The 13189-nt window shown below is 46.5% G+C and overlaps 1 protein-coding gene across 1 annotated transcript in view; it reads left to right on the plus strand.

Annotated features, from left to right (window-relative positions):
* LOC132954003 (homeobox protein Meis1-like) overlaps nt 1-13189 on the plus strand; it is a 30893-nt gene that overhangs the window by 6700 nt on the left and 11004 nt on the right. Inside the window, exons 6-8 of the mRNA XM_061026431.1 lie at nt 380-526; nt 2428-2539; nt 9948-10093. Of these exons, the coding sequence (XP_060882414.1) occupies nt 380-526; nt 2428-2539; nt 9948-10093 (405 nt within the window). The remainder of the gene's footprint in view (nt 1-379; nt 527-2427; nt 2540-9947; nt 10094-13189) is intronic.

Raw genomic sequence — 13189 nt, forward strand, 5'->3', positions numbered from 1 at the left:
CTTTGGGGAGTCTTCTAATATTCCGCTCATCGTAGATTCAGGGTTGTCTGACATCGGGGGGGCTGTCTAATATTTGGGGCTGCCTATATTTCTGGGTCGTCTGATATTGGGGTTTATTGTATAATCTGTAATATATCCGGGGTTGTCTTATTTTGGGGTCTTCTCATATTGGGGGTTGTCTTATATTGGGTCGTCTTTTATTTTGGGGTCTTCTCATATTGGGGGTTGTCTTATATTGGGTCGTCTTTTATTTGGTCACATGCAGGATATATTTAAAAAAACTTCTAAATTGAGATCTTCAAGTTTACAGATTATCAGCCTAAACTTTGAAAAATTGTTGAAATATTATTCTTATATAAACTGTTAATTATTTTTCCAGGTCCACGAGCTCTGCGATAACTTCTGTCATCGATACATCAGCTGTCTGAAAGGGAAGATGCCGATCGATCTGGTTATTGACGACAGAGACGGAAACAAATCGGACAGCGAGGACTTCCTCAGGTCGTCAGGAAACAACATGGACCAGGTGAGTTCAGTGTCTCTTCCAGGGACTGATGAACATTAAAATATATCCTACAACCTCATGTCCTATCCCATGTCCCATCCCATGTCCCATCCCTTGTCCCATCCCATGTCCCATCCCTTGTCCCATCCCATGTCCTATCCCATGTCCTATCCCATGTCCCATCCCATGTCCCATCCCATGTCCCATCCCATGTCCTATCCCATGTCCCATCCCATGTCCCATCCCATGTCCCATCCCATGTCCCATCCCATGTCCCATCCCTTGTCCCATCCCATGTCCCATCCCTTGTCCCATCCCATGTCCTATCCCATGTCCTATCCCATGTCCCATCCCATGTCCTATCCCATGTCCCATCCCATGTCCTATCCCATGTCCTATCCCATGTCCCATCCCATGTCCTATCCCATGTCCCATCCCATGTCCTATCCCATGTCCTATCCCATGTCCCATCCCATGTCCCATCCCATGTCCCATCCCTTGTCCCATCCCATGTCCTATCCCATGTCTCATCCCATGTCTATCCCATGTCCTATCCCATGTCCTATCCCATGTCATGTCCCATCCCTTGTCCCATCCCATGTCCTATCCCATGTCCCATCCCATGTCCCATCCCTTGTCCCATCCCATGTCCTATCCCATGTCCTATCCCATGTCTCATCCCATGTCTATCCCATGTCCTATCCCATGTCCTATCCCATGTCATGTCCCATCCCTTGTCCCATCCCATGTCCTATCCCATGTCCCATCCCATGTCATGTCCCATCCCTTGTCCCATCCCATGTCCTATCCCATGTCCCATCCCATGTCATGTCCCATCCCTTGTCCCATCCCATGTCCCATCCCATGTCTATCCCATGTCCCATCCCATGTCCTATCCCATGTCCTATCCCATGTCCTATCCCATGTCCCATCCCATGTCCTATCCCTTGTCCCATCCCATGTCCCATCCCATGTCTCATCCCATGTCCTATCACATGTCCCATCCCATGTCATGTCCCATCCCTTGTCCCATCCCATGTCCCATCCCATGTCCCATCCCATGTCCTATCCCATGTCCCATCCCATGTCATGTCCCATCCCTTGTCCCATCCCATGTCCTATCCCATGTCCCATCCCATGTCTATCCCATGTCCCATCCCTTGTCCCATCCCATGTCCTATCCCATGTCCCATCCCATGTCCCATCCCATCCCATGTCCCATCCCATGTCCCATCCCATGTCCTATCCAATGTCCCATCCCATGTCTATCCCATGTCCCATCCCATGTCCCATCCCTTGTCCCATCCCATGTCCCATCCCTTGTCCCATCCCATGTCCTATCCCTTGTCCCATCCCATGTCTATCCCTTGTCCCATCCCATGTCCCATCCCTTGTCTATCCCATGTCCTATCCCATGTCCTATCCCATGTCCCATCCCATGTCCTATCCCATGTCCCATCCCATGTCTATCCCATGTCCTATCCCATGTCCTATCCCATGTCCCATCCCATGTCCCATCCCTTGTCTATCCCATGTCCTATCCCATGTCCCATCCCATGTCCTATCCCTTGTCCCATCCCATGTCCCATCTCATGTCCCATCCCTTGTCCCATCCCATGTCCCATCCCTTGTCTATCCCATGTCCTATCCCATGTCCCATCCCATGTCCCATCCCTTGTCTATCCCATGTCCCATCCCATGTCCCATCCCATGTCCTATCCCTTGTCCCATCCCATGTCCTATCCCATGTCCCATCCCTTGTCCCATCCCATGTCCCATCCCTTGTCTATCCCATGTCCTATCCCATGTCCCATCCCATGTCCCATCCCTTGTCCCTCCACATTTCATTTCAGTTCTCTGCATCATCAGCAATAATCAGAATAAAGTTCTGTTTGGTTATAATTTCCACCTCTGTCCTGCAGATTTCATGGAGCAGAGATCCTGACGATGCAGCATCAATACGATCGGCTGGGACACCTGGACCATCGAGTGGGGGACACACGTCTCACAGCGGAGACAACAGCAGTGAACAAGGTGAGACATCGCTGGCAGTGCTTTACCTTGTGACACTTGCGAAGTGTGATATGGTCAGGTCAGTTTCTTGGTTTGCTATTTCTTTTTTTAGTTGGTTACTCAGACTCTTAGTTATCTTCAGCTTTTGGGTTGGTTGGTGAAACTCTTGGTGTTGGTTATTGGGTGGTTGGAAAATTGGTTGGTAGGTTGTACAATTGATTGGTCAGGCTATTGGTTGGTTGGTGAGACTTGTGGTGTTGGTTGATGGATGGTTGGTCTGAAAGTTGATAGTAAAATTGGTAGTTAGGTTAATTGCTCTTGGTTGGTTGGTCGCTTGATTTGGTAAGTTGTTGGTCGGGCTGTTGGTTTGGTTGGTTGGTTGCTGAAACTATTGGTGATGGTTGTTTGTTGATGCTTGGTTGATTGCAAAATTGGTAGGCTGGTTAATTGATTGGTCTGGCTCTTGGTTGGTTGGTTTGGTTGGTTGGTCTGGCTCTTGGTTGGTTGGTTTGGTTGGTTGGTCTGGCTCTTGGTTGGTTGGTTTGGTTGGTTGGTCTGGCTCTTGGTTGGTTGGTTTGGTTGGTTGGTCTGGCTCTTGGTTGGTTGGTTTGGTTGGTTGGTCTGGCTCTTGGTTGGTTGGTTTGGTTGGTTGGTCAACAAGCAGCACAGAGTAGTTCACAACATCAAACAACAGATATTTTAAGTTTGTTTAATCATTTGTTTGCTTCTTTCTACACAACTTAATGTGGTAACCTTCGATCAAGCAGTTCTTTATTTTGGGTCCAAATAAAAGCAGAGTCATATCCAAACGGGAAGTAGAGTAGCCTTAGCGCAAGACTACAAAAATTCAAAATTAAAGCCAAACAAAAAATAAGTGAATTTCAGACATGCCATTAAATGTGATTACTGTTGCAATTCAGCATTTAAAAGTGTTTCTTTCAATTCCAGTTCCATACTTCATATCAGCACTCATATAACGCCTCCTGTCCAATCAGATTGCTTGGTAAACTTCAATGCTGTATTACATTAAAATAAATTATCATAACATTTTTCAATGCTGTAGACACAATATGAAGCAATTTATAAACATTAACCTGAAACAACCATCCCATTCTGTCATCATCAGAATCTTTTTCACAGCGTGTCAACCGCAGGGCACATACGTCTGAAAACTTTTGTTGGATGTTTTTAGTGTATTTTTCTCCTTCGCTGGTTTACAAATGTAAGTCAGTGCATGGGGGAAGTATGAATGGCGGGCGGCAGAGGTTTCCGGACATCTTTGACTTGATGTGAGTTTGAAAATAAAAGGAGCCGGTTTGGAGAGCGAGAGCGTGATGAAGGCTGACAGACGGCGTGAGCTCCGAGCCGAGCTGGAAGAAAGAGAGCTTTATGTTCCTGAACACACACACACACACTTACACTCACACACACACACACACACACTCACACACACACACACACACTCACACACACACACACACACACACACACACTCACACACACACACACTCACACACACACACACACACACACACACACACACACACACACACACACACACTCACACACACACACACTCACACACACACACACACTCACACACACACACACACACACACACACACACACACACACACACACACACTCACACACACACACACTCACACACACACACACACACACACACTCACACACACACACACACACACTCACACACACACACACTCACACACACACACACACACACACTCACACACACACACACACACACACACTCACACACACACACACACACACTCACACACACACACACTCACACACACACACACACACACACACACACACACTCACACACACACACACACACACACACACACTCACACACACACACACACACACTCACACACACACACACTCACACACACACACACACACACACTCACACACACACACACACACACACACTCACACACACACACACTCACACACACACTCACACACACACACACACACTCACACACACACACACACACACACACACACACACACTCACACACACACACACACACACACACACACTCACACACACACTCACACACACACACACACACTCACACACACACACACACACACACACACACACACACACACACACACACACACACACACTCACACACACACACACACACACACACAGTGGAAAATGCTTTAACAGAATGATTTCTTTTCTTTAATGGATATGAATGAACAAAACTTGCTCTGAACTCTTAAACAATTTTACCAAAAGCAGTCCACGTTTTCTTTTGACAATAAATACACCTTGAGAGAAAACTTCTCAAATGTTCCTGAATGTCTTAATTCTTGCGGGACAATATTCAAATCAGCCGCTTAGTAACACACTTAGTAGAAGATGAAACCTTGTGCGAGAACTGGTTTGAAAAGGCGCTCTTTTTGCTTGTCTTCAAACTATTCACCTGTCCCTTACAGTTCTGAAAATTCAACCACAGAAGATAATATCTGACCTGATATCTGATAATATTTTCTTGAGGATAAGAAGTTTTAATGCACTTTTAAAAGGTTTAAATCTCGACCAGACCCGCCCTCAGAATTGTCTGCGCCCCTGAGAGGCGCGGTGAATGAACCCTCCCAGGAGAATATGATTTAAATCACATGTATGCACACCCGGTCGGTACTGCTCCTGGCTAACATTAGCTCCCTCTGCCTGGCTTCCATCAGCCTTTGGAGTCGACTGCACTGGGGGAAAATAAGACCTGGATTGCTTGTAATGAGTGAAAATAGTTTGCCAAAGGGGCAACCTAATTTTCCTTTTACAGTTTCATAAAATGAGATCTGAAATGTCTTATTTCAAGAAAGGCCCCATTGGCAGATATTTGTGTAACTTAATACAAGCATATCAGGCCTTACTCTATGCTTGAAATATCTCAGAATCAGATGTTTATCTGGACTTGTCGGATAATTGTGGCTTATAAAAAGCGCAATGACATTTTTTACTAGAGATTAGACGAATTCACTCCCCAAGATTTTAGTTTTTGCAGTGTGAAATAAGTTTGTTAAGTTGGTAAGTTCTTGTTTTAGTCAAACGCCCGAGCCAGCTCCCTCCTTTTCTTCTTCTTTCTTTTCTGGCGTCCTCACTTTGTGCAGGTCCTGGAGCGGCTTTTACTCATTACGACATAACTGGTAAGACAGTGAAGTTCACTGGGCCCGCCTACGTGGGTAACATTACAAAATAAAAGTCTCATATCATTTTAAGACGAGGGTTTACGTGAGTATTTAGGTTTAAAACAAAATGTGGTCATTGTTGCTTTAAGGATGGACCATGTTTCTTTTTGCTCACCCCCATGGGCCCTTCCCGTGCGACTGGGCCCCAGACAGTTTCCCCTTTATCCCCCGTTATGGGCTGCCTCAATCTTAACTGGAAAAACTTCAAATTAACCGTCATGTTCTTCTTAAATGTACTGAAAACGATCAGCTAAGGCAGCTTACTTTTCAACACTCAGACCTGCAGGTTATCTGAGGGGAATGGGATTTTCTCTAATAAATTGGTGATACTTAGCAAGTGTGTGGGATTTTATTCTTTTCAAGTGCTATTTTGTTGTCCTACGCAGCTACTACATGAGTTAGTTGGATATGCAAAGACCTCTTTAAATACTTTCTATCCAAGAGTAAAAATGTATCCAGACAATGATGCAGAAATATTGGGCACCATTATGAAACAAAAAAACAGGACTTTTGGTTTTTGGTTGTTCTTAGAGTTCATGCAAAAAGCTCTTTAAGATGGACGTCCAATCTGGTCTGAAACGAGTGAGTTTGATAAATGTTACGTCTACCAAATGTAGATTTATGTCTTTTAGATTAAAGTTAAATGAACATTTGGGGGTTGGAGTGTTTTGTGGATAAAATAAAGAAGATTTCAGTTTAGCTTCTGGTGGACTTTTTCTGACCTATCATGGGAAAACAATAATTTTTTTTGTTTGGCATTTTAAGGAAAACATTGTCTAGTTACAGTCAGAAACTAATTCTATCAAAACAAATACTAAAAAGCAGAGCGATAACAGTTCCACACTCTGCAGTTCTGGCTTAGTGCTGCTGGTCTCAGTCCAGCCGGTTCTGTTAGCCGGCCAACTGAAATAGACCCTGTGGTTTCTCTATCTGCTGCCCACATTTACACTTTTACACAGCCGCGAGGGGGGTGGGGGGGGCGCCGCTGGGTTCACCTGTGAGTCTGACCTTCAGAAAATCAGCGAGCACCATGACCGAGTTTGATTAACTCCCAGATTAGTTAATAAAGCATGAATAATCCCAACATGCATCAGTCCTAACAGTGTGGGGGATGTTGGATCCTTTAAAGCTTGTTTGTGTTTCAGAAGCTTCAGCCAGGTTTCTCTCATTAAGAGTTTCTTTCATCTTTCTGGTCAGCTGAAATGTTCCTGGAGTTATTAATGACACTCTGTTGCTGTACTGAAGAAGAACAAGAAGAACAACATTTCAACCAAATGATTCAGACGTTTTTTAAGCATTAAGCAAATCTAAAGAGTTTGATTCACTTTTTTAAGGTGTCTGTATGAAATGCATCTTGAAACAGACAGTGTTAGACCTCACTGATGCTCTTTGTTTGCTCAATGGGATCACATTTCTGCTTCCGGGTAAATACCTGGGTTAAAGTGTGAAACCAGGAGAGCGACCCTGTCCTGTAAGGCTGCAGTGTATCCAGAGACATTCATATGTTTTGAAAATCTCACAGTGGGATATCGTGTTGATTTCAGGGATTTGATTCCAGGACTGAGCTCATTAGTGAGGTCATCTCTATGAGAGCTCTGGATTGGCTTTTATTCATCTGACCCCTCCCACCATCGTCATCAGAGAGGGGAAATGGTCCGTAGTGGAAATGTGGTGGAAAATAAAGACTCTCTCTCTCTCTCCACTGAGCGTTCTTCCAACAGACCACGGATAATAAAAATCTGTAAAAACAGTTCTTAAAACGCTCAGAGATGGAGGAGGCAGGGAGCAAGACCGAACCGCTTCGAGTGTTTGTTTTTGTCTTTTTGGCACATGTGCAGAGCAGAGAGAGATTCATTAGTTCACTCGTTAAAGAAAACTTCACTGACATTATTTATGATCACTGAGCAAAGTTCTAGTAGATGAAATGTGAGGAGCAGAGTGTCTTGTAGAAGATCATTTTTTGCCATTTTTACATCTTCAACAAATAAAACTATTACACGAGAAGCCACAGCTTGTATTGTAGTCCTGGTCAACAACACACCCGTCGATCAGTCTGTTTAGTCCCGGTGTGCCGATGGTGGAGCTAACATGAGCTGCACCTCGGTCTGTGGTGTCGCCGAGCTCTGTGACAGTAGCAGCGTGTTGTTAGCTCGATGCTACGTGAGGTTAGAATTACTGTCCTCAGCGGTGCACAAAGTTTTCCTTCCTGCACATGGACGACAACTCATCACAGCAGTCTTCATTTAACTCAAACAGGAAAAAGTAAGGTTGATGTTTTCGCGTCAGAAAGCTCACAGCTGAAGCCTGTTCACCTGTTCACCTGTTCACCTGTTCACCGCGTGCAATATTCTTTCTCCCGGGATGCTACCGCGCTGACATTAGCGAAACCTTTGCCCTCCGGATTGGATGTCACTAAAGTAGTGGAGTCACAGTAACATGTCACTCCACATACTGGGGGTTTAGAACACAACAGGGGCGGCATGACTTCTGTTATGTGATGATAGTCGAGTCGATGAGGAAGTTATGAATGAAACCACGGGGGGAAGGGAACGCTTCACAACCAGCAAGAATATTTATTTGCAAAACGTAATGCATGTGAAAGCAGACAGTTAACACATGAAGAAACAGCAGGATGCAACAGCTGCAATAAAGTAAGACTCAGAGTGCTACTACTGATCCCATAGAGGACTCATAGTCCTGCTCAGTCACAGCTTTAGATTTTCTAACGTGATCAGCGATTAGTCGCAGAGAGCGTCGTCACACCGCTGTGAAGTGGACTAGTCTGTGCGACCCCCAATATGTCTTCTAGATACTGAAGTTCACTCTCTGTCTCTCCTGAAACATTAGTGAGAAGAAATCCTGCTTTAATGCGAGTAAAACACATTTATTGCACACATATGGTCACTTTGGCTCAAGTGGAGCAGCTTTAAATCAGAGAATGAAACGAGCGCTGACAGCAACAGGTCGTCGATGTCGTGCTGCCTCCTGATCTGTTGCAGGGTTTGACTTTCACGCCCCCACAAAGACCAAAGAGAGAGAGATCGGGAAGTAAAGGTCAGGGATGTAAAAGTTCCTGAACATTTATTTGCACAACAAAAGGAAGATTGGACTAAATCTTCTTCTTTCCTTTCATCATGCACAAACATCCTCTCCTCCTGCAGGTTGTCTTGAAGTCAAGTTGTCACAAACTGCGAGCAGCTTTGGGTCGGATCGTTCGCTCCTCAGCTCTCTGAGGAGAGAGAGAGGACAGAGAGGGAGAGCAGGTGGAGGAGGGTAACGCAGCCTTAGGGAGCTTGTGGTTCAGCCTAATGAGGCTGAGAGCTTGTTTATGGAGTTACGCATCATTTTTATGATTATTTCCACCTTTTCGGCTCTGCTGCTACGACAGAATCAGGCCTCTGCTCAGACTCAGCGAGGCCCTCGTCCTCCATGGCTGACTCGGAGTGAGGCGGCGGGGTGGCGAGGCCCTGAGCTGCTGCAGGCTGTCGGGGGAACCATCAGCCTAACCTTGGCCCGGCGCTGTTAAAAACACAGAGGAGAAAATGAGCCTCATTAAACAGGCAGAGAAAGTGCAGTAAAAACACGGAGCCCGGCAGCTTTCAGTGCTTTAAGTTGAAACGCTGCATTATGTGCAACAATCTAAAACCTGCAGGGGGAGGGGGGAGGGGGAGGGGGGGCTCACAGAGGGTTAAAAAGAAAAGACAGGCTAGCATGACTGCAGGGTCACAAGTTTGAATCCAAGAAGCAACTGTGAAAATCAGTGCAGGGAAAGTACACAAGTACACGAGTCTGACTGAGAGGACTCAGTAAAGCCGACCTTGAATATTTTGTGATTTAGAGTATTGAGATCTCCAAAAGAGAAACCTTTCTTTGCCTTTGTCGACGGGGAATCAAGAGTAAAGAGCAGCATGTGAGGAGGTCGACTTCAAGCTGAGCTTCTTCTGAACCTCCTCAAATAACTGCTGCTCACATTTGTACAAACCAGCCGGACATGTTTGAAAATGTTTGTTTCCGGGGCGCAGATTTCCCGGCGCAGTGATTCTCAGAATGAGTCGCGGGACCCCCTAAGAGGAGCCTTAGGTTTTGACCGGCGGGGGGCCCGGCAAGGCTTGACAAAAAACAATGCACACGTTTTTTTCACTGTATCTAAAGTGTTTCTTTTATCTTCTTCTCTGTGTGTGTTGATCAGGTGACTGTCTGGATAACGGCATGGCCTCTCCCAGTACAGGCGACGACGACGACCCCGACAGAGACCGACTGCACAACAAAAAAAGAGGAATCTTCCCCAAAGTGGCCACAAACATCCTGAGAGCGTGGCTCTTTCAGCACCTGACGGTGAGTCCGACATACTCACGCTCAGGACGTCAAATTCTCTGTTATTGTTTTGCTTCTGTGGCCTCAGGAAGGGGGAGAAAACAGAGTACAACTTTACAGCTGCAGTTCCTCCAGTGTCCACTAGAGTCTGTCTCCTGCAGTGAGTCAGTCCCCATAGAGCTCCATGTTAAAATGTCTAACTTTACAGCTGCAGTTCCTCCAGTGTCCACTAGAGTCTGTCTCCTGCAGTGAGTCAGTCCTCATAGAGCTCTATGTTAAAATGTCTAACTTTACAGCTGCAGTTCCTCCAGTGTCCACTAGAGTCTGTCTCCTGCAGTGAGTCAGTCCCCATAGAGCTCTATGTTAAAATGTCTAACTTTACAGCTGCAGTTCCTCCAGTGTCCACTAGAGTCTGTCTCCTGCAGTGAGTCAGTCCCCATAGAGCTCTATGTTAAAATGTCCAACTCATTCATATTCATATTAGGATTGATTTTTTTCATCTCGCGTAGGATCATCATCTGTTTACGAGTTTATGTTGAACACATTTTGGTCGGTGGTTTTAATAATATTTGATTAACCGTATCACTGGATCAAACACGGTCAGACTGTGGTTGGAGCGTGTTGTTGAGCTCGCGGTAACACACGTGGTCAGGTTTAAACGCAGCGTGATCGCTCGTTTCCCTCATTAGGATCACGTGTGACTGCAGGTCTGTCTGCTCTGAGAGAGTCTGAAGGATTACAGTGAGAGGAAAAGTTAGACACACTCGGCTTGAATTCAGTAAATCTCTGTTTTAACATCAAGAAAACATCTATTTCAAATCATTCTGATGGACAAATATAAACATCTAAAGGGAAATATGATTTTCTTTTTACGAGCGCAAAGCTGAAACGAGTCCTGAAAAATCCAAGTCCTGACTGACTCATGGGTTTGGCTTGGACCAGCAGAAACCCCCCCCCCCCCCCCCCCCCCCGAAAACCTCGCTCTCTCCCCCGTCCTGCCTCCTAACACGGAGAGGCTAAATCGGTCCTCGCTCAGCAGGGATCGGGGCCGCTGCCAGGGCTCGGAGCTGAACCTAGAGGACAGCGAGCCCTGCAGCAGATGGGAGGGGAGAAGAGAGGGGGGGAGGGGGAGGGGGGGAGGGGGAGGCTGGTACTTGAGAGGGAAGGGAGGGGAGAGAGGAAAGAGGCTGGTACCTGAGGGGGAGGAGAGATGGAGGGAGGAGAGACGGTGTAGCTGTCGGAGGTTGAGGTTGTGTGAAGGGCAGCAGAACAGTTTGGCCTGTAGTTTGAAGATGTTTTTACAATCTGTGATTAAGATAACAGAGATTTGAAACACGACGTATCAAACGTCTACACGGACAGAAATAGTGAAACCTCATTATTGGTGATGACGCAACACACGGAAAACGTCTGAGTCAGGGAAATATCGTCTGCAATACTTTTATTAAAATGCTTCATCGTCAAATCTTCAAAGTCTGACGAGCTGGTGCAGTGTGTGTGTGTGTGTGTGTGTGTGTGTGTGTGTGTGTGTGTGTGTGTGTGTGTGTGTGTGTGTGTGTGTGTGTGTCTGTGTGTGTGTGTGTGTCTGTGTGTGTGTGTGTGTGTGTGTCTGTGTGTGTGTGTGTGTGTGTGTTTGTGTGTGTGTGTGTGTGTGTGTGTCTGTGTGTGTGTGTGTGTGTGTGTGTGTGTCTGTGTGTGTGTGTGTGTGTGTCTGTGTGTGTGTGTGTGTCTGTGTGTGTGTGTGTGTGTGTGTGTGTGTGTCTGTGTGTGTGTGTGTCTGTGTGTGTGTGTGTGTGTCTGTGTGTGTGTGTGTGTGTCTGTGTGTGTCTGTGTGTGTGTGTGTGTGTGTGTGTGTGTGTGTGTGTGTCTGTGTGTGTGTCTGTGTGTGTGTGTGTGTGTGTGTGTGTGTGTGTGTGTGTGTGTGTGTCTGTGTGTCACACACACACACACACACACACACACACACACAGTGTTTCAGCGGTCTGCTTCGCTCCTGTTAATATAATTAGAGTGTAATTTACCTCCCTCTCGCTCACACATGTTGTTTGCCTCCTTAACGACTTTTCTTTTTTTTTTTTTAAACAAACCCGAGCGTAAACAGGTGGGGGACGCTGCGAGCACGCCACCATTTGTTTACACCCGACTCGTTAAGGAGCTGCTTTGGTTTAACAAATTACACGTGACTCCGTGTGCGCAGCTGGAAAGACTTTGCACGTCCACCGGGCACGTCGACGACCGAGCGCCACAATCTGCGGAAAAACTGCGCCGCAGCTACGGGGCAGACGAGAGACACCCCCCGAACTTCAAAGCCAGCGCCACAATTACAGAGGAGGACTTGAGGAATGGGCCTCCTGAGCCGGGCAGGACTGATGAGTTAGCAGGAAGCCCCGGCGTTGACCTCGCAGCCCCCCTCCCCCCTCCCCCGCCCTCCATCCATCAGGGCTCAGAGGTCGCGGGGACACCTCCATCCATCCATCAGCGGCTGTTTACGGCCACAGAGCTGCAGATGTGGGTGACGGCGAGGCCACGGAGTCCCGCAGGCAGCAACACGTGTGCAGCTGCCCGCCGCCACCCAGCACAGAGAAAGGAACTTAAAACACTTTGAGGCGTGAATTGAAACGGAGCGGTGTCTTAATTGATTTACATTTTTGCATTTTAACACTTTGTATAAATATGGACGACGCTTCTCCTCCTCATTCTGTTGTACACAATTTTTTTTTTTAAAGACAGAAAACGCCAAAACGGGCGCTGACATATTTCGTTAGTAACGGCATTTGGGAGCCAAGACAAGCCCCTCCTCTAACCAAAACAAACTTTTACCTCACAGGTAAAAGTCGGATAAATAACCCGTATTTTGGGGTCAAGCGTGCTCTGATCCGGGTCCCTCAAGTTTGAAACCACTCATATCCTATATCTGTGTCCATTAGAAGTCTTATTGAAAGGTTTGGATTCTTCAGGTACGAGTCGAATTCTCAGGTGCTCAGGTCGGTGAGCGCTGAAAATGCTGAACGACATTTGTTTTGAATTAAAAACGAGCGTTGAGTAGGGCACAAAGCGGGGGAGGGGCGTGACTGAAACGACAGTCGGGAAAACAGCTACGTTTTGGAAGCGTGTACG

This window comes from Labrus mixtus, chromosome 2 (genome assembly GCF_963584025.1).
Source record: "Labrus mixtus chromosome 2, fLabMix1.1, whole genome shotgun sequence".
Taxonomy (NCBI): Eukaryota; Metazoa; Chordata; class Actinopteri; order Labriformes; family Labridae; genus Labrus; species Labrus mixtus.